The sequence below is a fragment of the Anguilla anguilla genome, chromosome 3 (genome assembly GCF_013347855.1).
Source record: "Anguilla anguilla isolate fAngAng1 chromosome 3, fAngAng1.pri, whole genome shotgun sequence".
Classification (NCBI taxonomy): domain Eukaryota; kingdom Metazoa; phylum Chordata; class Actinopteri; order Anguilliformes; family Anguillidae; genus Anguilla; species Anguilla anguilla.
Window position 1 is genome coordinate 20,941,388 of NC_049203.1, and position 26,726 is coordinate 20,968,113.

General features: G+C 40.8%; 1 protein-coding gene across 3 annotated transcripts in view; it reads left to right on the forward strand.

Annotated features, from left to right (window-relative positions):
- Positions 1–26,726, forward strand: part of LOC118223123 — a 157,899-nt gene that overhangs the window by 15,012 nt on the left and 116,161 nt on the right. The window contains exons 15-37 of one of the 3 annotated variants that reach the window (XM_035409295.1): positions 2,475–2,723; positions 3,051–3,284; positions 3,455–4,980; positions 5,095–5,203; positions 5,320–5,424; positions 7,022–7,084; positions 7,442–7,618; positions 8,157–8,341; positions 10,014–10,038; positions 10,707–10,871; positions 12,853–13,101; positions 13,433–13,666; positions 14,745–16,270; positions 16,799–16,862; positions 17,244–17,348; positions 17,507–17,569; positions 17,710–17,886; positions 19,523–19,695; positions 19,942–19,960; positions 20,413–21,072; positions 21,307–21,470; positions 21,942–22,116; positions 22,604–23,429. In XM_035409295.1, coding sequence (XP_035265186.1) covers positions 2,475–2,723; positions 3,051–3,284; positions 3,455–4,980; positions 5,095–5,203; positions 5,320–5,424; positions 7,022–7,084; positions 7,442–7,618; positions 8,157–8,341; positions 10,014–10,038; positions 10,707–10,871; positions 12,853–13,101; positions 13,433–13,666; positions 14,745–16,270; positions 16,799–16,862; positions 17,244–17,348; positions 17,507–17,569; positions 17,710–17,886; positions 19,523–19,695; positions 19,942–19,960; positions 20,413–21,072; positions 21,307–21,470; positions 21,942–22,116; positions 22,604–22,899 — 6,743 coding nt within the window. In that variant the 3' untranslated portion in view covers positions 22,900–23,429. Of the gene's footprint in view, positions 1–2,474; positions 2,724–3,050; positions 3,285–3,454; positions 4,981–5,094; positions 5,204–5,319; positions 5,425–7,021; positions 7,085–7,441; positions 7,619–8,156; positions 8,342–10,013; positions 10,039–10,706; positions 10,872–12,852; positions 13,102–13,432; positions 13,667–14,744; positions 16,271–16,798; positions 16,863–17,243; positions 17,349–17,506; positions 17,570–17,709; positions 17,887–19,522; positions 19,696–19,941; positions 20,035–20,412; positions 21,073–21,306; positions 21,471–21,941; positions 22,117–22,603; positions 23,430–26,726 lie in introns of those variants that run through there. The other 2 variants (XM_035409296.1, XM_035409294.1) reach the window with 2 other exon arrangements.

Sequence of the window (26,726 nt, forward strand, 5' to 3'; positions counted from 1 at the left end):
CCATGACATAGCTATGCAATGCGTGAAATATCATTAGCAACCTGTCCGTGGTTTTAAAGAAGAACACAGGCCAGTAAGCACAGAAGAGCTCCCATTGAATCCATATGGCTTTGCAATGTTGTAGCCAGTTAATAACTGAACGTGCAGACGGTACGTCATAATGCAGTGTATACGTTCGGTGAACGGCGGGTAGATATGGTGCAAAAGCAATAATTGAGAAGTAGTAGACAATTATTGTCTACTACTTGTAAAAGTAGGTTATAGAAACGTGTCCCTAGCTGGGCTTGAACCTAGGACCCCGTGTTTCCAAGACTGTAACCTTGCCCACTAGGCCACAGCAGACTAGCTGTTTAAACTGGAAATGTTCCAGAATAAGAAGGTATGGGTATTTTGCGTGTGTATGCGAGTTTTTGATTGGGTCGTGTAGGTGAAGATTTGGCTGGTGTCGGTAAAATGTCCAATGGGGAGACATGTTGTTAGTGGGATAGGCGGCAGGAAAAATAAGAAGAAGAAGAAGAAGAATGAGAAGAAGAAGAAGGAGAAAACGCTAAATCCCCTTAGTTTGGGGCTTTATTGTGTGGACATGTGAAGTTGTTTATGAATTCTGTCTGTTGAAATGGGGTGAGAATGTACAGAATTTAATGTTTTTAAGGGCTGAGTGTCTGTGGCTGTTGTGGTTATTTCTGTGGGGAACCCTGAAAAGTGCCAAACTCTCGGTGCTGTATAGGTATGGGGCATGCCCCCACCAAGGCGTAACTTGGCGGGATGGCATACCTGCCATCCCAATTTGTTTTCAGGCCAGTCTTGCCTAGACCAATATGGCGGCGACGTTGAGGTACGATCCAAAGGCCAGTGCGGCGTCTATGTATAGATGTCTATGTGCGTGCGTGCCTCCCCCAAAGCGTTACGTCATTGTTTTGCAATGCGCAGCTGTAGTAAAAACATCGATAAGCTCTGAGGCATACGATTCCAATGAATAGGACAACTTGGAACCGGTTCTCGTTTCCCATCCCTATTTAAATGTGCCCAGCATTCCAAGGCTTTGTTGTAAGATTCAGTAGCCAATCAGGACTTGAGTACAAGTTTTTTGTAGAGTCCAAAAATTTGATATTATTTATTTTAATTTAATTTCTTTTGTTGTTGTTGAAATGTGCTCAGCATTCCAAGGCTGTAAGAATCAGTAGCCAATCAGGACTTTTTTCAAGTTTTTTGTAGAGTGAAAAAACTTTGATATTATTTGTTTTAATTTAATTTCTTTTGTTGTTGTTGAAAACACAGCATTCCAAGTTTGTACATTGTTGTCAGTTTCTTTGTAAGACTATGCTATTCTGTAAATAGTTGTTGATTTTTTTAAATGTGTGTTGAATGAATGACTTATTTATAACAACATTCACATTACATAGTTATATTTTCAAATCTCCAGTCAGCTTTTAGCACTGACTTAATGTAGGGCCCTATGGAATCTGTGTTATAGCTTTTTAAAATTCTCAATTCTGCGATTCCGTCCGTGATTCTGTTATCACAGAAACTATAGGGCCCTACCTTAATGCTGCCATCAGTCAATCAATCAATCAAATTTTATTTGTATAGCGTATTTTACAGCAGTTGTCACAATACGCTTTACAGACAACCCTAGCCTAAACCCCCACAGGAGCAAGCCTAAGGCAACAGTGGCAAGGAAAAACTCCCTGTGGCAGATGGGAAGAAACCTTGGAAGGAACCAGGCTCAAGGGGGAAACCCATCCTCCTCTGGTCGGCTCAGGGTGCCGACTGGTGACCAGCATGTCAGCCAGTTTTATAAGATATGTGATGTGGCTCAGATGATGGGTGGGGCCGGGTGGCGGTGATGGGGAACAGCAGGTGGCGGCAGATGTGGGCAGGGTGGAGGCTGTCGCTGGCCCTTGCTGGGCCCCCATCAAAAAAGACACTTGTCTCCCCCGTCAAAATATACTTGCCACCGGGCCTAACAACTTTTCTGGGGGAAACCCTGTGCACAATTTAAAAATACACAAACATGACCAAGATAACAAATAATATACAGTGCAAGGAGAGGCAGAAAACCCCAGTGGGCTTATTTGAAGCCTCCACCTAAATAATGTTAAAAATTCACAATGTTATAAAAAACAAACACTGAAATGATCGTCCGCTCTGAAATGATAGTCCTTTATTGTTTCCCATTAAGATTACTTTGTCTTACTTTTCCGAAACTCTAAGGGTATCTGGTGTATATGTGGATCCCATCGGACACAGATTATGTACAAACTGTACAAGTCTGGGATCCAGTTGAGGATTCATTGGGCCAGCAACCTCCAGATGTGCTAATATTCCTGATATAATATACTTAAATGCTGCAAAGCATCTTGCCTTAATCCTCATAATTAATTATACATCTGTATTATTTTGTTTATGGCTAAATTATCAGTTGGGCCCATTAAATGTTAACAGAACTCTGCTTTTCATCCACTGCGTCTCAGATTTGGAGAATATCCTGGCCAAGAAGGATCATGTCTTGGAGGGTTGCTTGATGTCTGTGCAGCTGTACGATGAGAGAGAGGCAGAGGAGAGCCTTGATCCCCACAGGTTCATTCTGAGTGGCTTCAGTGAAGACTGCAAGTGCAGCCACCTGTCCGTCTTCATCAAGAGCTGCAGCAGAGGGGCCGAGCATTCCTGGGAGGTCCTCAATGACGGGCAGAGAATCGCAGTCACCTTCAAACAGGATATAGGTGGGTCTGCATTACCAAAGATAAAGCATAGGACAGTGGCCCAAGCATTAGCCGTTAGCGTGCGAGGCTAAGCTGCAAACTGAATATGGAACATGATAGTCACCTGTTTTTTTATTTATTTAACCAGGTGACATATCTCTTTTACAAGCAAGATGTGACCAGGAAACCAGCACTATCACTTGATGATAAACAAACAAGATAAAGCTGTTGTAAAGCAGATTGAGGCTATAAAGGCTTCTTGTGTCTAGAACAGTACAGTGCACTGATAAACTGGATAGTTTTGTTTCTAATCTCTCGCTTAACATGTCAAACTCATCCATGATTTAGATGTTCAGGCTTTTTTGAAGAAATGCTTCGCAAATAAACTTCAGAGCATGGATATCTCCGCCAGTCGTCTGGAGTACACAGACTCTGTGCTGGTGAAAGGAAATATGGAGAACATCACAGAAAAGGAACTCAGGGATTATTTTTCTAGCACAAAAAGCAATGGAGGACAAATCAAATACCTGATATGGGTTGAAAATGCAAAGAGTGTGCTTCTAGAGTTTGAAGATTTTCACGGTATGTTATCATAAATTCTCCTCAGGTTATGGTCTGTCTTCTTTGGTACACTATATTCTATGTCCAGAAATTAATCTCATGCTAAATTGTGAATATGTAATGAGCTTTTTTCAACATGTGCCATACAGAACAAGCTGTGTTACATTATATCTTCTTTTCCAATTTGACAGTTGCGCACAGAGTTGCCAAAGAGAAACACACTATTTGTGGAGTCAGCCTGTGTGCTTTCTTGTTCTACTGCAATCTGAATCAAGTCTTAACTGGAGAGACCCCCACTACGCCACCTTTCCCTCCTAAAATCTCCATTCCTGTGGATGCTTTGTTCCTCGAATACATCCAAAATGATGAGGAGTGCAAAGAGGACTTTGAGAGCACACTAAAGGAGCACTACACCAGCTTCTCCTTTAAAGGTGACCCAGAGTCCCCTCAGGTGGTGTTGGAGATGGCAGTGGACAGAGAGTCATTGTTGCTACACCACTTGGCCCATACCTGGGAGAGAAATACTAAGCAAGCAGTTGAGGGACTGCTGGAGAAATACAGCATAGTCATGTTGGTGTCAACTGAAGAGGTGTGGGAGAGAGTCAAAGACAAATGCCTCAGTCTAAATCTCAAAACTGCCAGAGTCTCCTTTGAGAGGGCTAAGAACACCATTGTGGTCTTGGGGCAACAGAACGATGTGAAGAAGCTTCAGGGTGAAATTCAACTTTTGTTGAACAAAGCAAAAGAAGAACTGGATGTTGAAACAAACACTGTGGAAAGGAAGATCCCTTTGGACAGTAAGGAAGAGTTTGGTTTTGTGTGGAACTTAGTGTCTGAAAAACTTGAAGGAGTTGAAAATCTAAAAGATGAAGCAAACTTGACTTTTCACCTCAAGGGCCTCGAAGAGAAGGTAAATGAAGCAGAGAGAATCATCAAAAACACCAAAGATAATTTATCCGTCCAAACTTTGCATCTGTCACCCAATCTAGCAAAGTTTTTGCAGTCCCTGGATCTGAAGAAATTTGAGCGCAATCACTTTACTCACATTACTGCTACAGTCTTCTCCTGTGGTGATTCCATTCAGATTCTTGCAGAGAAGCTGCAAGATGGTGAGAAAGCCAGAGAAAAAATAAAGGAGGTACTTATGGAAGATGTGATCAGCCTCACTCCCGATCAAGGAAAAGTCACCCAGGAAGAACACTGGAGAGTCTTCTACAGTGGACTGATGCAAGAGGTAGAATCCAGCAATAATGAACAGAATGTGAAAATCTCACATTCTGATGTGCAGATTGCAGTGTGTGGGTTCCAGAATGTGGTAACAGATGTTGCTAGGAAACTGAGAGAATATCTGAATAACAAAATGCCTGTGGCAGAAGACACCCAGCTGAAGTCACAGAGAGAGGTTGAATATGTTGCTGATTGCATGAAGCTGTCTGAGGCTGCTGAAATCAAAGCCCTGGATGTGACCATTTTGTCATCACGGACACAGGCGACTCCTTGCCTGAAAGTCACCGCAGCCAATGACAAGATCAAGGAGGCCATGGCAGCTGTGGTGAAGCAGGTTTCACAGATTGTGCATGAGAAACACATATATTCTGATGCCGGGGTGTCCAAAGTGTTGGAGAAACATCAAGATGCTCTCAAGGCCAGGGCCAAAGAGTTTGCCTGTAAGCTGTATCCGACTGTTGAGCAAGCAAGCCAGACCGGTTTGGAAAAGGTGTGTGCCATCACTTGTACAGATTCATTAGAGAACACAAGCCACATACAGAATGCATCAACTAGGACTAATTTGTCTTCATTTGTATTCTGTTGTCTCCCATTTGTTAAACAGGGATACCGAAGTCCGGATTCAACAGACACGTTATCTGGTCCTCCTGCAAATAAATCACAGAAAGTCGCTCCTCCGCCTCCGTTACCTAAACCAAGAGCAGGCCTCAAAGGTGACATTTAATTGCACAATTTACACTAATCACCTATTGCACAGATGAAGAGATGGATAATCTATTGTGTGATCTCACTTGCTTTTGTGTGTTTTTCCTGTCATAAATAATTACAGTGGTTATTGGTGGCGTTACAGTAATTCTGAAAAAAGGAGACATCACCAAAGAGGCAGTGGATGCCATTCTGAATTCCACCAATTGCAGTCTGAATCTAGGCACCGGTAAGGTTCTGTATGTGTATGTGTCATGAGAACATAATATTTTAAATACAGGAATATCATTAGTTTAGATAAGACATATTTTGGCGCCAGCTAGGCCTTTGTTCCTACTGATATCGAGCGCACAAGCCCTTCATTTTGGAACGCTTGTTATTCTGTTAAATTAGTGTAGCCGTATAGTCACATGATGATGAGTCACTTGGTTGGTGCTGTAACGCCGGGCACCCACCGCACGCGTCGCGTAAGCGTCGCGTAAGCAGCACGGCGAAGCAGCGCGGCGCGTAGCGTGTCTCCACTGGTTCTGTTTGTGCCGCGCAAAGGCTTGCTTAAAGCTCTATATTCCTAGTAGCTCTCGCAGTCTGCAGTGGGATTACATCGTGTATTTCACGTTTGTTCAGGACTGTTGATTATGGGTAAGTGAATACTTGGTGAGAGACCTTTATCAGTCTGTTAACTTGGTAATATTTTTTAACACATGTAAATACGTGAGAAAGTAAACACTTTAAAGAATTACCATAAGCTTAAATCGCAACGTAGCCTACATAATAATCAATCTCAAACTGCATTAATTTATTTGCTTGGTTAACAAGCGTGCCAACTTTATGAAGAATATGTAATGATCATAATAATAATAATAATAATAATAATAATTAATAATAATAATAATAAATGATCCATAATCAACCATTGGGAATTCTCGTGTCGTCTTGTTATTCACGTCAAAACATTTATATGATCAGATTTAGTAAAATCAGTTAATCGTCAAAAAGATAGCGTAACAGGTTAAACTTGAAGGGATATGAACACCACAACGTCATGAACACCGGAAGCTTTGAAGTGCAAGTGCAATAAAGGCTTGCTTACAACTTCATTCATAAAATAGGTGCATTTTCATCGGCAAGACCACTAAATCTGATTTTTTGAAGCACTGTGGATTACCCTTTTTGAAAGCACGGCGAACGAAGACATCGGAAAAGTCAAATAGGCTGAGCAATGGTTGGTTAAAAACTACCTTCCAACACTCGAGCTAACAAACCGCTGCTCCGTGCATTCACTTCTACATCATTCTTTCTGTGGTGTATTTTCAAATTTACCCCACCCCCTCCGCAAAATGTAAGGCTTGTATTTTTTAGCTGCTTATAAAATATCTGGTGTTTATCTGGTTTTATCTTGTTCTCCACTACTGCAAGAGGGAACTAGGGACACACCCCCAGTAATATAAGGATGAAATATATATCAGAGCATGTATACCTAGCATATTAGAGCATATTTCTGTGTATAAACAGGCCATCGTGACGCGCGACAAGCCGGAAAAATAGAACAGAAGTGAAAAACTACGCTTCAGTTCACTTGTGTCGCGCAAGCTTCGCAGGCGGTTCGCGACGCGTTCGCATCTGGTGGAGACAACGTCGCCCGCTGCCGTTGTAATAACAGTACTTCAACTACGCTTCAGTTGCACGCGTAATACGCGCGTAGTGCGCTCGCGGTCGATACGCGTGCGGTGGGTGTCCGGCTTAAACCATCATTTGTAAATGATAGCTAATATTTCATCACCATGTATTAATGGGAAGTGATTTTATTCCCCTTCTTTGTTTCTTAGGTGTCTCTGGAGCAATTCTGAAAGCAGCAGGGAAATCTGTTGTAGATGAATGTGCCAAACTGGGTAAGATTGGGTATACAGTATATAACACAAATAAACATCAAATTGAATGTATACTATTCTGATTAAGAAAGATAGTCTGCTTGCCTTACAAAAGAACACATGCCTCTCCCTGCTGTTTAATAGTCCACATGATGGTTGTCCTCTGGATGTTTTCCATCATTTGAAGTGGAAGCTTTCTAACTTTAAACAGTCAACATTGCGATAACACTGAGTTTGTGCTTGTTATATATATCCAGACACTTTTTCTGATTTAATTTTCCAGTGTTTACACTCTTTTTCATAGATTAAGCACCTTCAGTTCATAATTTATAAAATATTAACCGCAGCCCTGACACAGACTGCCCCATGTTTGTTCAGGCACCCAGAAAGAAGATGGGGTGGTTGTCACCGGAGGAGGCAACTTAAAATGCAAGCACATTATTCAGATGGTGGGGCCGACTACCACAGTTGGCATCACCACATCCACAGAGAGGGTCCTGCAGCTCTGTGAGAGCAAGAGCATCACATCCATGGCCGTACCAGCCATTGGGACTGGTAAGACCACGTCACAAACAGTGCCTACTTCTACACAGGACAGACCACAATCACTGCCCACATCTACACAGCACAAACCACAATTACTGACCACTTTGATACAACATAAGACCAAAACCCCTGCATACCTCTATACAGCAATTGCCACAACCACTTCCCATGTCTTTACAGCGTACGCCACAACCACTGCCCACCTCTAAACAGCATAAACCACAACATCATAAACAACAACCACTGTCCAACTCTATACAGCATAGAGCGCAACCACTGCCCATGTCTACAGAGCATAGGCAATAACCACTATGCTCTGAACGACAAATACTAGTATGGGAATGTTGTGGTTTTTCTTTTGTCAAACTATATTTTCTTGTCTGTGGTCAGTCATTGATTATGGTCCGCATGACTTATCCATCTCTGTGCTTTTAGTACTTTGGTAGAATTTCAGTTCAAATAAAACACTCAGTTTAAAGTTTGGTTTCTGTGCAGGATGAACAACAAGGCACTATGTGACGGTGATCTGTGCTGCTTTGTGTCACAGGAAAAAGCAACATTAATCCAGAAGAATCCATCAAGGCAATTCTCAAGGGGCTGCAGAAGCATTTGTCTCAGACCACTTCCACAAGCATCAAATTCATATTCATAGTGGCCTTTGAGCAGAAGGTTTTCGACTCTTTCCAGCATTACTTTGCAGAGAGGAACCAGCAGTCTCAGCAGAGAACAGAGGTTAAGATTTTCATTTTAATATATTTTACATTCTGTTTAATCCTGCCATGTCACACATATTTGGAACACTAATCCACAGTTGCTGATGTAGGCAATAAAAGTTGAGGAAAGATCTGGGTTTGGGTTGATAGAAGACCAAAAACATAGTTCAATGAAACACACCAGTGGCAGCTTCTGAGCTGGGAGTAAAAGAGCCCAAATGTAACCAAACTTGACATTTGGACCAATCTTCACTCTCAACCAGGTTTTATGCATTTTACTTAATTAACAATCACTGAATATCCCATACCAGTATACCAGCAGTGATGTGACCAAAATGAAAATCACAATGGTGGTTTGCCAGCTAATTACCTAGATATTGTATCATTTCATATCTAACGTGAATTTTTTCAAAAGATATACATTTTCATATCTGAAGTAAGGTATGAGAACCTTCAGCCCTTGACCCCTTGTATATTTGTTAATCATGCAAAATAAAAGCTGACTTCATATATAAGTGTTCAGTCGTTTATACTGTGCCTTCAGGAAGTATTAAGACCCCTTCACTTTTTCCACATTTTGTTCCATTACAGCCTTATTCTAAAATTGATTCAATTCATTTTTATTCTCATCAATCTACACACAATACTCCATAATGACAAAGCTAAAACAGGTTTTTAGAAATGTTTGCAAATGTATTAAAAATGAAAAACGGAAATACCACATTTAAATAAGTATTCAGACCCTTTACACTAGTACTTTGCTGAGGCACGTTTGGCAGCGATTACAGCCTGGAGTCTTCTTGGGTATGAGGCTACAAGCTTGGAACACCTGTATTTGGGGTATTTCTCCCATTCTTCTCTGCAGATCCTCTCAAGTTCTGTCAGGTGGGATGGGAAGCATTGCGGCGCAGCTATTTTCAGGTCTCTCCAGAGATGTTTGATCAGGTTCAAGTCCAGGCTCTGGCTGGGCCACTCAGAGACATTCATAGACTTGTCCCAAAGCCACTCCTGCATTGTCTTGGCTGTGTGCTTAGGGTCGTTGTCCTGTTGGTAGGTGAACCTTCACCCCAGTCTGAGGTCCTGAGCACTCCAGTGCAGGTTTTCATCAAGGATCTCTGTACTTTGCTCTGTTCATCTTTTCCTCAATCCTGACTAGTCTCCCGGTTCCTGCCACTGAAAAACATGCCCACAGCATGATGCTGCCACCACCATGCTTCTCCGTAGGGACGGTATTGGCCAGGTGATGAGCGGTGCCTGGTCTCCGCCAGACTTGATGCTTGGCATTGTGGCCAAAGAGTTCAATCTTGGTTTCATCAGCCCAGAGAATCTCGTTTCTCATGGTCTGAGAGTCATTTAGGTGCCTTTTGGCAACCTAAAGGACTCTCATTGGAACTCTTCACATTTTTGAAAGCTTGAACAATCTAATTGTTTTTTTATGTCAGAGCAACGACTTATATAATGCCCAAATATGAAACCAATTTTAATTGTTCTGACTCAGCTGACAAAGCTTGAGTACTTAGCAAATGATTTGAGTATTTTAGTCTATGCCCCATAGCTGTGGACATCTTAGTGTGGCGTGGCAGAGGCCACACTGATTTAATGTTAAATGACCAAACACTGGTTCACTTACTGCATATTACAACTCATTTTATTAATGTATGTTGTGTTTACCTTTTTTATCAAATATGTAGAAGCCAGGACCATTTCACCAAGAAGGTAAGTTAATGTGTTTCTATTTACAGCAGCTTACACGTGGTAATAAACCTCAATAATAGGTGTTATCCATACCGATGTCTCACTGTTATCTGACTGACAGCTTATTTTATTATTGTCCTTATTGCTATTGAGCATATTTCAGCTGCTTTTATCTAGTTTGACATATGTATTTGAATGGCCATGTTTGCTTTAAGAAGTGACATTTTTAATAAAACACCAAATGTCTACCAGAAAACTCATGTGTAGGTTAGTTTTACAGCTCATTTCTATCACCATTAAAAAATGACACACAAGATACAATAAGACTGGTGTTGGTTTCCTTTATCTATGCAACACTGTGTAACAGTCATTGGAAAGGAATGTACCATGGGCTGTTTATGAGAAATGTTCTTTATGCAATATAATTATAATGACTATGCTGTGACGTATGTTATCATCATTATCATTTAACATGTAGGTCTAACTGGAGGAGGAAGTTGGTGATACTTATTTTACATTCCAGTGAAAGTTTTTTTTGTGGGATTTAGCAAAGCTCTTAAAAATGCTTGTATGTCCAACCCCACACCGTTTCTAGGTTTCCTTTCGAATAGAAGCACTTCCTAATTAATATGAATATTTTAGAGCAGGACAGGCATCCCTCAAGGCCAATGTATTTCCTTATTTTCCAGGCTTGCAGCAAGATGGTGGTGAAAAGGTGCTATCACTGCTTGTGAGCAGTGATTGTCCAATCAAAAAGGAGATTCTTCAGTTGTACTTTGAGCAATTTACTGATGACATTGATATTTGTGGACATGGAGATACTCAATGGATTCTCAAGCTGACCAGTCATTCTGGTAAGATGTTTTTTTTAAGTTGGCAAACGGTGGTCTTAAAAGAAAACTAAGAACTTTAGAGGGAATGGAGATCTGTGCTAAGGGGTGTCTGACATGTAATTTACTTTTTGGCTGTTCTCAGCCAGAGGAAGCTTCGGCCAGCGTAGCCTAGAGATAAGGCAGAGCAGGAACTGGGGGGTTACCATCTGAGGTGTGAATCTGTATGTCTGCGTGTGTGTGTGTGTGTGTGTGTGTGTGTGTGTGTGTGTGTGTGTGTGTGTGCGTGTGTGTGTGTGTGTCAGTCCATGCCCCTGCCCCCTCCTCTTTTTCTCTGGTTAAAATATGCAGATTTCTTTGAGTTAAGTCAGTTAAGTTTTGGGCAACTTGGGTAGAAGTTTGTAACAGTTGGAAGCGGGCATCTGAGTCCTACATCTAGGCCTGCCATTCTACATTTCATCTCTGATTCAGTACTCTAATGAGTTTAACCTATGGGGTCCAAGTTAAACTATGCGGTTGTTCCCTCCACTTGGAACGGTGCTTCTCTCTAGGGTTGTCGACACACTTGTTCCTGGTTATGGTTATACACTTTGGTGTACGTTGCTCTGGATAAGAGCGTCTGCCAAATGCCTGTAATGTAATGTAATTATTCTTTTGGACTATTCTGCTGTCTTTTGGTTTCTGCATTTTGGATCACTTTGGAACAAAAGCTGAGGTGCGGTATCTGCTTTCCTTTATTTCTTGTGTGATTGTCCATGTCTGTAACCTTTGTTAATTGTTTTAAGGTAGTTGACCCTCGTCTTTAGATTAGACGTGAATATTTTTTGTAACATTTTTGTAACTTAAATGTATACATTTCTTAATTTTCATCTGTTGTGAGTTGTACAATTTGAGAAAGGTTGATCCAAACAGTTTGCTCTGCCTATCAACAAATCTTTGATAATAATTACCAGATTAAATCAAATACATATATTTTACATGTTGGGTAAGTGAGGTGTTTTAACAGTTGATGCACTTATGTTCGGTATACCGGACATCAAACGAGGGTGGTAACGGTTAAAACTTCTGGGTTCAGAAAATTGAACATATTTCAATTAATCCTCAACTTGCTGACAGGGGCATGCAGCTTTCATTTATGTTCACATTTCTCTTTTCCATTTTCCAAAGCAGCATAAGGGATTTATTATAAGTCCACTTGCTTCAGACCAAAACTGTAGTTTTACTCAATCTTTTCTCCCCTTCTGATTGCATACCATTCACTTAGCTGATCTGCACTCTTTGGAAAGCATGTGACACAACACTGTGTTAAGAGTCAAGTAAAAACAAATTTCCCAAAGTCATTAAAATGAAAAACAATGGTAACACTTCAGTGTTCTGTATTCAAAGTTTAAGAAGTATATAAAAATATTAAGTGTAAGGAGTGTATTTTCTACTTTGGTGAGTCAGACATATTCTTAACAACAAGGAACTGCACATTATAGTTGACAAATTTATCTGTATACTATACATATCAAGAATGGAATTTCTTCACCATGGACTTTTCCTGCACCTGTCTTCTTCCAAATATACACCGAAAGTCATTGGTCAGCCTTGTGAAACAAAAATATCTGTGTACAGTCCATTATCTGTGCATTTCCAAATAGGATATTTGGGTTCAGATACACGACTACTATCTAAGCTCTGAAATGATAGTCCATTATTGTTTCCCATTACGATGACCTTGTCTTACTTTTACAAAACTATATGGGTACCTGGTGTATAAATGGATGCCATCAGACACAGATTATGTACAAACTGTACAAGTCTGTGATCCAGTTGAGGATCCAGTGGGCCAGCAACCTACAGATGTGCTAATATTTGTGATATAATATACTTAAATGCTACAAAGCATCTTGCCTTATCCTCATAATTAATTATACATCTATATTATTTTGTTCATAGCTAAATTATCATTTGGGCCCATGAAGTGTTAACAGAACTCTGCTTTTCATGCACTGCATCTCAGATTTGGAGAATATCCTGGCCAAGAAGGATCATGTCTTGGAGGGTTCCTTGATGTCTGTGCAGCTGTATGATGAGAGAGAGGCAAAGGAGAGGCTTGATCCCCACAGGTTCATTCTGAGTGGCTTCAGTGAAGACTGCAAGTGCAGCCACCTGTCCGTCTTCATCAAGAGCTGCAGCAGAGGGGCCGAGCATTCCTGGGAGGTCCTCAATGACGGGCAGAGAATCGCAGTCACCTTCAAACAGGATATAGGTGGGTCTGCATTACCAAAGATAAAGCATGGGACAGTGGCCTAAGCATTAGCCGTTAGCTTGCGAGGCTAAGCTGCAAACTGAATATGGAACATGATAGTCACCTGTTTTTTTATTTATTTAACCAGGTGACTTATCTGACTTATGACAAGCGAGATCTGACAAGGACACCAGCACTATCACTTGATCATAAACTAAAAAGATAAAGCTATTGTAAAGCAGATTGAGGCTATAAAGGCTTGCCTGTGTCTAGAACAGTACAGTGCACTGATACACTGGATAGTTTTGTTTCTAATCTCTCGCTTAACTTGTCAACCTCATCCATGATTTAGATGTTCAGGCTTTTTTGAAGAAATGCTTCGCAAAAAAACTTCAGAGCATGGATATCACCGCCAGTCGTCTGGAGTACACAGACTCTGTGCTGGTGAAAGGAAATATGGAGAACATCACAGAAAAGGAACTCAGGGATTATTTTTCTAGCACAAAAAGCAATGGAGGACAAATCAAATACCTGATATGGGTCGAAAATGCAAAGAGTGTGCTTCTAGAGTTTGAAGATTTTCACGGTATGTTATCATAAATTCTCCTCAGGTTATGGTCTGTCTTCTTTGATACACTCATATAGAGGGTATGCATTGACGTCACTTTCCCACCGGAATATGCCCCCTCAGTCGGGATTGAGTGGCAAAACATGCTGCCACATGGCTGCCTTTAGTATAGGAAACTTCAAAACCGGCAGAAAAATCAAACGATTATCTGCTTAAATTAAAGGCAGTTGGACTCGACAGTGATCCTTACAACTTACCAAAGAACCAGTGGTCCATTGGCATTCAACAAGAAATCGGAGCTATCTTTTTACAGACTGCCGAAAGCTAAAGAAAAGAGAAGCGATGCATCACTGCAATTCGCAGAAACAACTCAAATCCAGGCACCAAAACGTGGATTTGCGGTTGTTATTTTGTGTCAGGTATGTTGGATTTTTGGGTAAAATCATACCTTAATAATTTATATGCTTGGCTAGCTAACACTAGCTAACCATCCCCCATTTGTTTGTAGAACACAAGGCTCATCATCATGGATGCTTTTTAATAAATGCTGACAAAAACTTTACAGTTACACAGAATATAAATGAAAGATGCTAAATATTTAATTTATGAGTAGTGAATACAGTAGTCTACATAACTTAAGGTATGATTTTACCCAAAAATCTGACATACCTGACACAAAATGACAACCGCAAATCCACGTTTCGGTGCCTGGATTCCAGTTGTTTCTGCGAATTGCAGCGATCCATTTGCTTCTCTTTTCTTTAGCTCTCGGCAGTCTGTAAAAAACATAGCTCTGGTTTCTTGTTGAATCTATTTGTACAGTCAATCGCACAACAGCTCTTTCCAATTTTAGATGTGCTTTTTATGTTTTCACAGCATTCAAGCTGAACGCTAACGCTATCACTCAGTAGTCTTTCTGCCACTCAGTGGGTGTAACCGCAGTGACTTCTACCTACTGTGACATCATGTGCATACCCTCTATTCTATGTCCAGAAATTAATCTCATGCTAAATTGTGAATATGTGATGAGCTCTTTTCAACATGTGCAGGACAGAACAAGCTGTGTTACATTGTATCTTCTTTTCCAATTTGACAGTTGCGCACAGAGTTGCCAAAGAGAAACACACTATTTGTGGAGTCAGCCTGTGTGCTTTGTTGTTCTACTCCTGCCTGAAGCAAGCCTTAACTGGAGAGACCCCCACTACGCCACCTTTCCCTCCTAAAATCTCCATTCCTGTGGATGCTTTGTTCCTCGAATACATCCAAAATGATGAGGAGTGCAAAGAGGACTTTGAGAGCACACTAAAGGAGCACTACACCAGCTTCTCCTTTAAAGGTGACCCAGAGTCCCCTCAGGTGGTGTTGGAGATCGCAGTGGACAGAGACTCATTGTTGCTACACCACTTGGCCCATACCTGGGAGAGAAAGACTAAGCAAGCAGTTGAGGGACTGCTGGAGAAATACAGCATAGTCATGTTAGTGTCAACTGAAGAGGTGTGGGAGAGAGTCAAGGACAAATGCCTCAGTTTAAATTACAAAACTGCCAGAGTCTTCTTTGAGAGGGCTAAGAACACCATTGTGGTTTTGGGGCAACAGATCGATGTGAAGAAGCTTCAGGGTGAAATTCAACTTTCGTTGAACAAAGCGAAAGAAGAACTGGATGTTGAAATGAACACTGTGGAAAGGAAGATCCCTTTGGACAGTAAGGAAGAGTTTGGTTTTGTGTGGAACTTAGTGTCTGAAAAACTTAACAGAGTTGAAAATCTAAAAGATGAAGCAAACTTGACTTTTCACCTCAAGGGCCTCGAAGAGAAGGTAAATGAAGCAGAGAGAATCATCAAAAACACCAAAGATAATTTATCCATCCAAACTTTGCATCTGTCACCCAATCTAGCAAAGTTTTTGCAGTCCCTGGATCTGAAGAAATTTGAGCACAATCATTTTACTCACATTACTGCTACAATCTTCTCCTGTGGTGATTCCATTCAGATTCTTGCAGAGAAGCTGCAAGATGGTGAGAAAGCCAGAGAAAAAATAAAGGAGGTACTTATGGAAGATGTGATCAGCCTCACTCCCGATCAAGGAAAAGTCACCCAGGAAGAACACTGGAGAGTCTTCTACAGTGGACTGATGCAAGAGGTAGAATCCAGCAATAATGCACAGAATGTGAAGATCTCACATTCTGATGCGCAGATTGCAGTGTGTGGGTTCCAGAATGTGGTAACAGATGTTGCTAGGAAACTGAGAGGATATCTGAATAACAAAATGCCTGTGACAGAAGACATCCTGCTGAAGTCTCTGAGACAGGTTGAATATGTTGCTGATTGCATGAAGCTGTCTGAGGCTGCTGAAATCAAAGCCCTGGATGTGACCATTTTGTCATCACGGACACAGGCGACTCCTTGCCTGAAAGTCACCGCAGCCAATGACAAGATCAAGGAGGCCGTGGCAGCTGTCAAGAAGCATATTTCACACATTGTGCATGAGAAACACATATACTCTGATGCCGGGGAGTCCAAAGTGTTGGAGAAACATCAAGATGCTCTCAAGGCCAGGGCCAAAGAGTTTGCCTGTAAGCTGTATCTGACAGTTGAGCAAGCAAGCCAGACCTGTTTGGAAAAGGTGCGTGGCATCACTTGTACAGATTCATTAGAGAACACAAGCCACACACAGAATGCAATAAAAGAGCCCAAATGTAACCACATTTAACATTTGGACCAATCACTCTCAACCAGGTTTTATGCATTTTACTTGATTAACAATGATAAACCTAATCACTGAATATCCCATACTAGTATACCAGCAGTGATAAAAGTAACCAGAAATGCAAAACATAATGGTGACTAGCCAGCTAATGACCCAGACGTAATATCTTTTCAAATCGAATGTGAAATTAGTTTATTTCAATGATAAACATTCTCATTAGTTAAAAATGAGAAAGGTCAGCCCTTGTACATTTCTTAATCAAGCAAAATAAAAGAAAGTTTAAAAGTACAGTAAGTGTTCGATCTTAAGAGTTATCTCTGTTAAAAATAATTGTCCAAAAATAGCACTTTTCCATCAATAACGATAGTTTTTTTGTGTGCTTTCTATGTTTTGGGTCACATTATCTACAGTTTTGTATTAATTGAATGTTCTGTCTTTATATAGGCCATCAGTGGGATCCACTTGCCAAGCATTCAGTCCAGGTCAACGCAGCTCCCTGCCAATCAAGGTTTGTTGAACACGCCATTAAAGTACAGCATCATCACCATAGATACACATAGCAACGGTTGACTGGACCTTTCCCATTGTTATGGTGATTGTAGTGAGGATGACTCAAAAATAGCCGTAGTTTGACTGTTTTTGTGTCTTCAGCAATCACAGTGACAGAGGCACTTTCCTGGCATTCCTAGCAAGTATTATGTGGGGAAAAAATAAAATTTTAAAAGCTGAAATTGATTATTTCAATTACCAGTAAAAAAGAGGATGCCTCCCAGTACTACTACTACACCTCTTAAATCCTGATGTATTGTAATGTGTATTGAAAACGGGTTTGTTGTTTTCTTCCTTTTGTGTTTGGTGTGCGCTTACAACTATAATAAACCTCCCCAAGTTAAGATCCATGGTATCAGAATAGAGGTTAAGAAAGGTGACATCACCACAGAAACTGTCAGAGGGATCGTCAACACAACCAACAATGAGCTTAACCGGAAACGAGGTGAGTCCCTCTTTGATCTGGTTTATTTTAAATGAAAGTGTATGCTGCCTGTTTAAGCTTGCAGTCACCCCATTGTTTTATCAAGAATAAAATTACCAAATGTCTCTCGGTTCTTGTATGATCAGCTTTCCTACTTGATGATCTTATGTTGCCTTTAGGAGTTTCGGGAGCTATATTCAGAGCAGCAGGAAGCTCGGTTGAGCAAGAGTGCAAAATGTTTGGTGAGTTTCAGGAACATCAGTTTCAGTAACCGGGTGCACAAAAAATCTGTGTCATGCGAGTTTCTGTGTTTTGCATAACCTAAAACTATCTTGATCAGTATGTGCGGCGTTTCATTTTGTTCATGTGTTTGTATTTAAAGGGCCCCAGCAGGATGACGGCGTCGTGGTAACGAGTGGTGGGGCGCTACACTGTGATTTTATCATTCACATGGTGGGACCCCTCTCCCTACCTGCCGCAACCTCACAGGTGGAGAAGGTTCTGGAACAGTGCGAGAAAAACGACATTACCACCGTGTCTTTCCCTGCTATTGGCACAGGTGAGCAGAACACCTACAAAAATGCCGTCACCATAGAATTCCATGAACACAGTCACTTTACAAATGCTCCCACTAAATATAGCCATGTACATTCACAGTGTGTGCTACTACCATAGATATTAAAAGTATACATTCCCACTATAAATGCTGCTACCTTAGATATCCATGTACATATTTAAATTATGAATACTGCACCCGCAGATAGCCATTCAGCTTATTTGTGCTGCTGGCATAGCTGCCCAGTATCTATGTTGAAATCTGCGTTATAAATGCTGTCATTGTAGATAGTGGGATGGCTGCTGTCACCATATATTGGGATGTTACGTATGCCATCCAGCCAAGTTACGCCTCGGCGGGCATGCCTCATTTTGGGATGGCAGGTATGCCATCCAGCCAAGTTACGCTTTGGTGGAACATGCCACATACCTGTACAGCACCGAGAGTTTGGCACTTTTCAGGGTTCCCCACAGTAATAACTGCAACAGCCACAGACTCTCAGCCCTTAAAAACATTCATTTCTGTACATTCTGACCCCATTTCAACAGACAGATTTCATAAACAACTTCACATGTCCAAACACTAAAGCCCCAAACTAAGGGGATTTTGCGTTTTTTCCTTCTTATTTTTCCAGCCACAAATGCTCCTAGCCCACAATTAGAATATGTCTCCCCATTGGTCATTTTACGTACATCAACCAATAAAAACATCGGATGCAAACACAAAATTATCATATATACAAATGTGCACTATTAAAACAGTACAACTGCATCTCTGATGTCAACTTCCCTCGTAGCCTAGTGGGTTGTGCCCATAGGTTATGCTATTGTCTTTTGGTTGGAACTGTTTACAGGACTGAGAGACCCAGGTTCAATTCCCTCCTCCGACTGCAGCAAATCTCTAAACTCAGTACAATGGCTTGCTGGCCAACTAAAAATACAAGATTTAAACTATTTGCATCCGCTTTCGGCATTTTCAGCGTGTTTAACGTTAGCTACCTTGTGTGCGAGTAACTTTCCATTCTTGCATGTTGAAAAACATGTTTTTTACGAGGTACATATTACTGTAAGAATCGTTTTGTCTTACTGTTAGCCAGTCCGATGCCAGTAGATGGCAGTGGCCACCAGTCAGTGTGAGATTCGCAGGCACAGGACATTTTGCTTGGTAGCAAGCTTTGCAGGAATAATAGCAACAAGCTAAGTAAGCTGAGAGCTCAGGGCTAAGTGACTTGAAACAATTTAGGAGACATTGGGTCGCGCTGCTTTGGAATACAGCTTCTTTCATTTCTGTGAGGCGAAGACAGCCTATATTGTTTGTAGCACAGTAACTTGGCGTCATTTTCATATCAATTCATATCAAGGCAGGCTTAGATTTAGCCAGTTTCAATGAATGACTTATAAACAGTGCTTTGTAAGTGTGAGTAACTTGGCATTTTTGTACATTGAAAATGTGTTTTTAATGAGATTTCTATGTTTACAATCACTAATCACTAATTGTACCACAATGGATATCTAACCACACACCCAAAATGAGTTGGCATCATAGTACACCTCCACATAATGAATTCACATAAACACCAGGACCATAAACACTTAACTACAATAATAATTGTGTTTGATCCTGTAATGTCATATTGCAGGTGGTGGACAGCTGGATGCTGCAGACGTCATTGATGCCATGCTTCAAGGGTTCAACAGTCATTTATTGCAGCAAATCTCCACTGTTCTCAAGCTGATTTACATCGTAGTCTACGAGGACAAAATCCTCCAGGAGTTTCTGCAGGGGCTGAAGCAGTGGTCAAGACCTGGGCTGGTACGGAAAAATGTAAAGCATGAGAGGAAAATTCACTTGGCTGTCTAAGCTTGCTGCTGTGCAGACATGCTAAGCCAGAGCAAATAAACTGTTACTATGAAGATGGGGCAATAGTGATTAATCATTATCCAACTTCATGTCATTGTATTATTTGTAATGTTGTCCAAACTACAATTCTAGTTTTAACATTTTCATACGTCAATAATTATTGATATTAATGATATAAATGTGTTACATTTCTTCCAGGATAATTCTTGTGATGAAGGTGAAGATGAGGATGAGCCACCTTCCTTTCATTTGCCCAGAAGGAAGCATTGAGATAATCATGGGAACAATACTGTACTGCTATGTCATAGTCAATCCACTGTTGTAGTTTGACAGGGCAGTGTGATGCAGTTAATGTATAATAATTGCCTGGAGCATATCTGGATTTTTTAAATAAATTGAGTGATAGACTAATTGCCACAGATTAAAAATCCATTTCTTCAAAGAGCATCTGGACTGGGCAGCTGCCTACCATGCATTTATAATGAAAATTTCCATAATCCTTACTTACTTCCCTAACCCTTAAAAAATAGTACAAGCTGAATTCTTCTCAAAAGTATTTTACTTGCTAAAGACATGTATGTGAGGCCATCTTGTACTGAATTTCATAGCACCTTTTAAAGTTGCTCTGGATTACAGCATCTGTCTAATTATATTAATTTGATTCCATAGTAACAGCGGCAATGTCGGCACGTAGTAGACCCAGTTCCACGTCCTCAGACTCCAGCTCTTCCCAAACCAACTTCAACATTCCAACCCTGAGCCTGGGAAGTGCTAGAATTACTTTCCCTGTGATGGTGGCTGAGGTTTACGGAGTTTCTGCAGCAAACCTGGCCCAGGTGAAGAAGTGCCTTGATGAACTGGTTTCCGAGGAGTGCACCAGCCAAGACGTGGTAGACAAGAACCTCCACCACCTTACAGAAAAGGAGAAGCAAGATATCATTGAAGCGAGCCAGAGGCACCAGGTCCGCATCGCCATGCTCCAAAACAAGCTGACGGTGTCGGGGAAGAGGGACGATGTCCTTTCAGTCATCCTGCAGATCAAGGACTCCCTGCAGAGAGCCCAGAAGAGAGAGGACCAGGAGCGGGAGGAGAGAAGGATATGGCAGACCGTCCGCTGGGAGGTGGGCGGGTCGGACAGCTGGACAGGCCTGGAGCAGCGAATAAACTACAATCTGGAGCTGGCTTTCCACAGGAACGACAAGTTCTGCATTTACCACCATCAACACCAAAAGGACAGCTTCATTGTGGATTTTGAGAAGATGCAGCAAATGGACAGCAGAGGACAAATCGCCAGAATCAAGAGGACCCCTCTGTCTGACTGTGAAACAGGTTGGTAAATTTCTTGATGAGCTTCCTGCCTGACAATTCAAACTAGTTTACTGTCTTAATGATTTGACAAAGTGACATGTTGTCGCATGAGTACTTCTGCTAAATAGAAATCAATGTGTTCATTATCAAAGTACAAAATCTGTGTTCTCTATAATCTAAACTGAAAAAACGAAATTTGCTCATCAGAATTAATATTATTATACAATGAATCATACATGAATAATTATTTTTCAGCTATCATTACGACACCACCTACATGGACCAAGATGGATGGAAAAGATCTGGACCTCATTGTGCTCTCTGAAAAATCTAATGAATATGAGAAAATTTGCAAAGAATTTGTGCAATCCTGCCAGGTGTTTGCTCAGAAATACTGCAAAAAGATTGAAGTGGTCCAGGTACATCACATCACATTAACTTTCAGCAGAATGTGCTGTAATCTAGTGCCATTTAATGGCTGACATTCTTTTTACATACAATCTGTTTATATACCTGGATATTTACTTAAGCAATTCAGGTAAGTACCTTGCTCAAAAGTACAATGGCTGCACTCTAGGTGAAAATTAAACACAACCTTTAAATTACAAGCCCAGTCTCCTAATCTAATTTCCAAAGAATTAAGAACAGCTCCAACCTCTAGCAAACTACACCAGAAATCTGAAAGTAAAGTCTTGAAAGGTTCATGAGTAATTACACGTTTAAGGATTTCTGTAAAGAAGGATCAGAACAAAATCTGCCAAGAAGCCAAAGTTGGTGGATTATTGAAAAGAACAGGTATTATTGAGGAAGGGGGAAGTGGCTGCCAAAATAATAATAATAATAACAACACTAATAATAATAATAATAATCTGCTGTGATACCCCCTTTAGATCCAGAGAATCCAGCACCAGGAGCAGTGGAGGAGGTACACAGTAAGCAAACAGGCATTGGATAAAAAATATCCGAAAAACAATAACGAGCAGTTCCTGTACCATGGAACTACCAAGGACATCTGCCAGAAGATAAACAAGAACGGCTTCAACCGCAGCTTCTGTGGCAGAAACGGTACCAACCAGAAAAACAATTTCACTTTCTGGGCAATGTTGTTTTTTTTTTGCTATGCTTGCTGTATACAGGTTAAAGTGTTATGCATGCATTTAATTAATATATTCAGGCAATAGCATTTCCAATAAAATTGGAATAAATTTATGATTTTTCAATTAATAATAGACCCAGGAAAGTACATAAATTTGGTGAACATAACTATCAGTAAAACAGGTCTGTAGGACTGTAAACTTGAAACAGTTAAATACAGACATTTCCACAGAGGTTTTCCCACATTCGTTTCAAATGTACTTGAAATTAAAAAAAATATTTGAATTACATTTATACATCCATGTTAAATGTTACCATGAGAAAATTACATAACAGAGCACAGGTACCCCAGACTTGACATATGCTTTTAAACTATGGAAAAAAGCATGTGAGGAAGATGGATGTTTAAATTTGTATTGCACACTCAACACTCAAAAATGCTTCTGGGTGTTTTCAGCAACAGCATTTGGAAGCGGAACTTACTTTGCCAAGGAGGCGTACTACTCTTGCGATGACAAGTACTCCAATCCTGATGAGAACGGCCACAAGTACATGTACAGAGCCCGCGTACTGACAGGGAAGCACTGCCTCGGACTGCGGGGCATGAGGGAGCCGTCTCCGGTGGACCCCAACGACCTCCAGGCGGGCCTGCACGACTGTGCCGTGAACAACCTCCAGAACCCCTTCATTTTTGTTATTTTCTCTGACTCGGGGGCCTACCCTGAATACCTCATCACATTCAAGACAGTGTAGTGTGGATGGGGGGGGGGGATCCACTAACGAGCCAATCTGTGCTTTAAACAGCCTTAATTAATATTTTGTATTTTCTTATAACATGTAAATATAATCACTAGCATTTTAAGAAATTTGATTAGAACACAACATATTATGTGTAATATTTGTAAAATCAAGGGTCTTCGAAAACTTTTAAATCCAAAAACAAAACCGAGTATCAAATATATTTTAATTGTAGTATAACTTACTCCTTCTGCTGTCAGTTCCCTTCAGATTGTTAAAGACTGAATGTATGGAATAGAGTGCAAAAGTAAAATGGACTACGTTGGAATATCTTTATTAAAAAATGTATAATGTCTGCTATTCAGATGTACAAACAGTGGTATCGGCACATGAATATGTGTCCTGTCATGAGTGACATGAGTGTTCATGAGGTTTTTCCAAAGTTCCAACTTCAGCTGCTCCAAGAGAATCTGTTGCTGAACAGCCCTATTTCAGTTGGATTTGTTTTACAAGTGGTGGAAATAAACTGAAATAATTTTGAAAGATATACTGTCTGGTCTATTTGTATGGGATTAACAATGTATGAAGTTCCTCTGTTTACTCCTCTGATTAAACTTCAGCAAGGAAAATAAGGAGACTGCAAGCGGCCAGTTCAAATCTGATTACCGGCTGCCAAAAACCAAGGCAGTTTCCATACACAGTTACACTACTGCAGGATCCATTCAAACTGAATTGCTATTAATGAAGGTCCTCTGAGTTTGGCAAAACACAGAAGATAATTTACTCTGGTCTTTCTACATTCTGCATTTGGGAAGACTGGAGACATTGATTTGTTAGTTTCTATAGTTAATGGCATTTCTTCGTTATAAAACACCTGGCTTCAGTAAGTGAAGTACTGGGAACTTTAGGCAATCCTTTCATAAGCTAACATTTGTGCATCTAGCCAATTGCATCACTCCATAACTGAACTGTGGAAGACACTGAAAACAGGATCAGAGTCATTCAGAAGATTCAGTTGGTCTTTGAATACTGATTAATCAGAGCTGCTCTTGTGTGAATAAGTGGGGAGAACACTAATCCCATCCCAGACACAGGTAACAGAACAGACAAAGGTAACAGACCAGACACAGGCAACGGAACAGACACAGGTAACTGGTTAGTGAAGGACGAGCCGTCGGGGAGACGGAACTGTATTCTCGCCATTGAGCTGCGGGAATCTATTACAGACAGGACTCAGACAAGCACGGGCACACGCTGCATAGACCAACTCAAACCTCAGACTATCCCCCCTGAGCCATTTTAGCAGACCTAAAACCAGTAAAATAGTCTGTCAGAAGGATCACAGTGCCTCCATATTTCTCAAAAGCGAGCTGTATTCAGTCATCACAAGCAAACTATGCATAGGAAAGAGGTGATTAAGATAAACACTATGCATTTACCTTTCCCCCTAATGGGGGGATTATTGGTATGGAGCATTCCCCACCAAGGCGTAACTTGGCTGAATGGCATACCTGCCATCCCAGTGTATAAACCATCATGGTCTCTAGGTCAATACTTCTCTGACGAAAGCTGAAAACCTGCGGAAGCCCTCTTCAGCTGATTTATCTGCTAAGGAGTGAGGGTGAGACTGATCCTGATGATTCTGATTCTCTCCCCCTTGTTTGCACCTTTTTCATTCTCTGTGTTTCTTCCTACACTCTTAACTCCAATGCCAACGTTTCCCACAATAATGACAATTACCTGGTCTTCTCTGGTCCAGTGCTTTCACCTTACTTCAGTTTCTCTGCCCTCACACTTCTCACAGAAAGTTCCCAAACGTATGATATCTGACCCCCTCCGACAGGATATCCAACCCAACAGTTATTCCTGTTTTTATCTAATTGTTGTTTGGTTGGCATCGAGTTTACTTTTCGCAACCCACAATTCCTTTCAAACACATCTCAGAATCTTGCATGCCGGTTCATCAGGGATAGCTCCCTTTATCTTTTGTCTACATTTCCTCTAATGGTTTGGGTGGGGGAGGAGGACGGGGGGAGCGGTAGATCAACTCTACTGAGCGTGCGTTTCCATTCGCAATTCCTTAAGTGTGTCTTAGATTTTTTACTTTATTACACGATTCATCAAGCGCAGTTTCAAGAGTTCTTACTTATTCGCATGCTTTGTCGGGTTCTGCACATTTGCATGCGTATCAGTTAATCTGTGGCTCATGTATATCATTCTGCATACTTTTAATGGTAGAACTTTGATGTACAGCAAGAAGTAGCCTACACCTGCCACAAGTTTGAACTTGCCCTTATACTTATTCTGCCATGCATGTACGGACTTGACAACAGTAGATTGGTCAGGAGTCTTACCATCAGTTGGCCCGTCTGACAATGTGCACTTTAGGGTAATTGAGTCGACTTCCTCTTTCTTACAATCCTTATGAAACGCATTTGCTGGCATGACAACGCTCGTAACAACACAGACATACCGGTGGATCCGCTTTTTAGTCATTTCTTTCATGTAACATTATTTGTGATGCATCAATAAGCATTTCCCAAACTAAACTTTTTTCACAAGCAAAACATATTTTCAGCATATTTGTAAATCTAAATGTGCTTTAATATATTGTAGAACTGAACAGTTTTCCATAAACAATACCAGATAGGTGTTTTATGCGCAGTATGTGAAAGACCTTGTTTTGTAAAGCATTGTTTCTTCCATCTAAATTTTCTGAGTAAATTGACATGTTGTGAAAAATCATTTGAGAGACTACAAAAAAGGAAGTAAATAAACCAATTGAATAAGCACTGGACTGGCAGCAGTAAGGGCCAGACTATCTGTATAACACAAATACAATATCTGTCTCCCAAAAGAACGAAAAGATCCTTATTTTATCAACTGTTGTATGTATCAGAACTCATAAAGGCTTATCCTTGAATTAGTCTCAAACCCTGGTATGCCACAAGGTAAGATGAGAGTAACTCATGTGTGGTTTCATTTGCGTTCCCTACATTTTATTCCCTAGGTTTAACACTGGAGAATCAATCAATGATTTCTAAGTGGTGTCCTCAGTGAAGTACGCTTGCGCTGCTCTCTCTTTGGAGAGGTACTTGATGCTCTCCACCTCTCCCCCACAGATAGTTTGTTTCTGGAAATGAATTTCCAGGACGTCCTGCTGGTCTTCGTCATCCAGGATATCCTCAATCCCCTCCAGCAGGACCGTCCGCTTGGTCACCCCACAGAAAGTCTGGAACCAGCCACAGGTGGTCAAGCCCCCACGCGGTACGCTACTAGCCACTTCTGGCCTCCCATATAAATATTTTAGCAGTCAGTAAAATTATGCACACATTAGGTCATACCTAAATGAGTCTTTAAAAAAGGCCAAGCCCTTCATAACAGGTTTTGGTTAAGTACTGACTCAACCAACAGGTAAATCCTAAATAGGCAAATATGTACTTGTGATGGACGCCAGAATAAGACCCAGGGTTTACTGCCTCACCTGAATTTTTTTCAGCTTGTATTCCATAGTCGGAAAAGTGCTGACAGCAATCTTACGATTGGCATCAAGGCAGTATTTCTTCTTGATGGTCAAATTCTCTGCAACTAAAAGAAAAAAGTCTTAAAAGTATTAATATTGTACCCCCTTCACTATTCATTAGAGCAATTCAAATTTAAATTCAATGCACCTGAAAAATAAATATGAACAACGCCAGTGTCAGCAAGCACGCTTCATTCAGTTTTCATAACAATTCCGTACTAAATGATTTATTTTTAAAAATGTAATTGTTGAAAACATGTTGCTGTGAGTTATAATAAAAACGCAACCTTCATAATAGCTCAAACAGTTCTAGAACGCA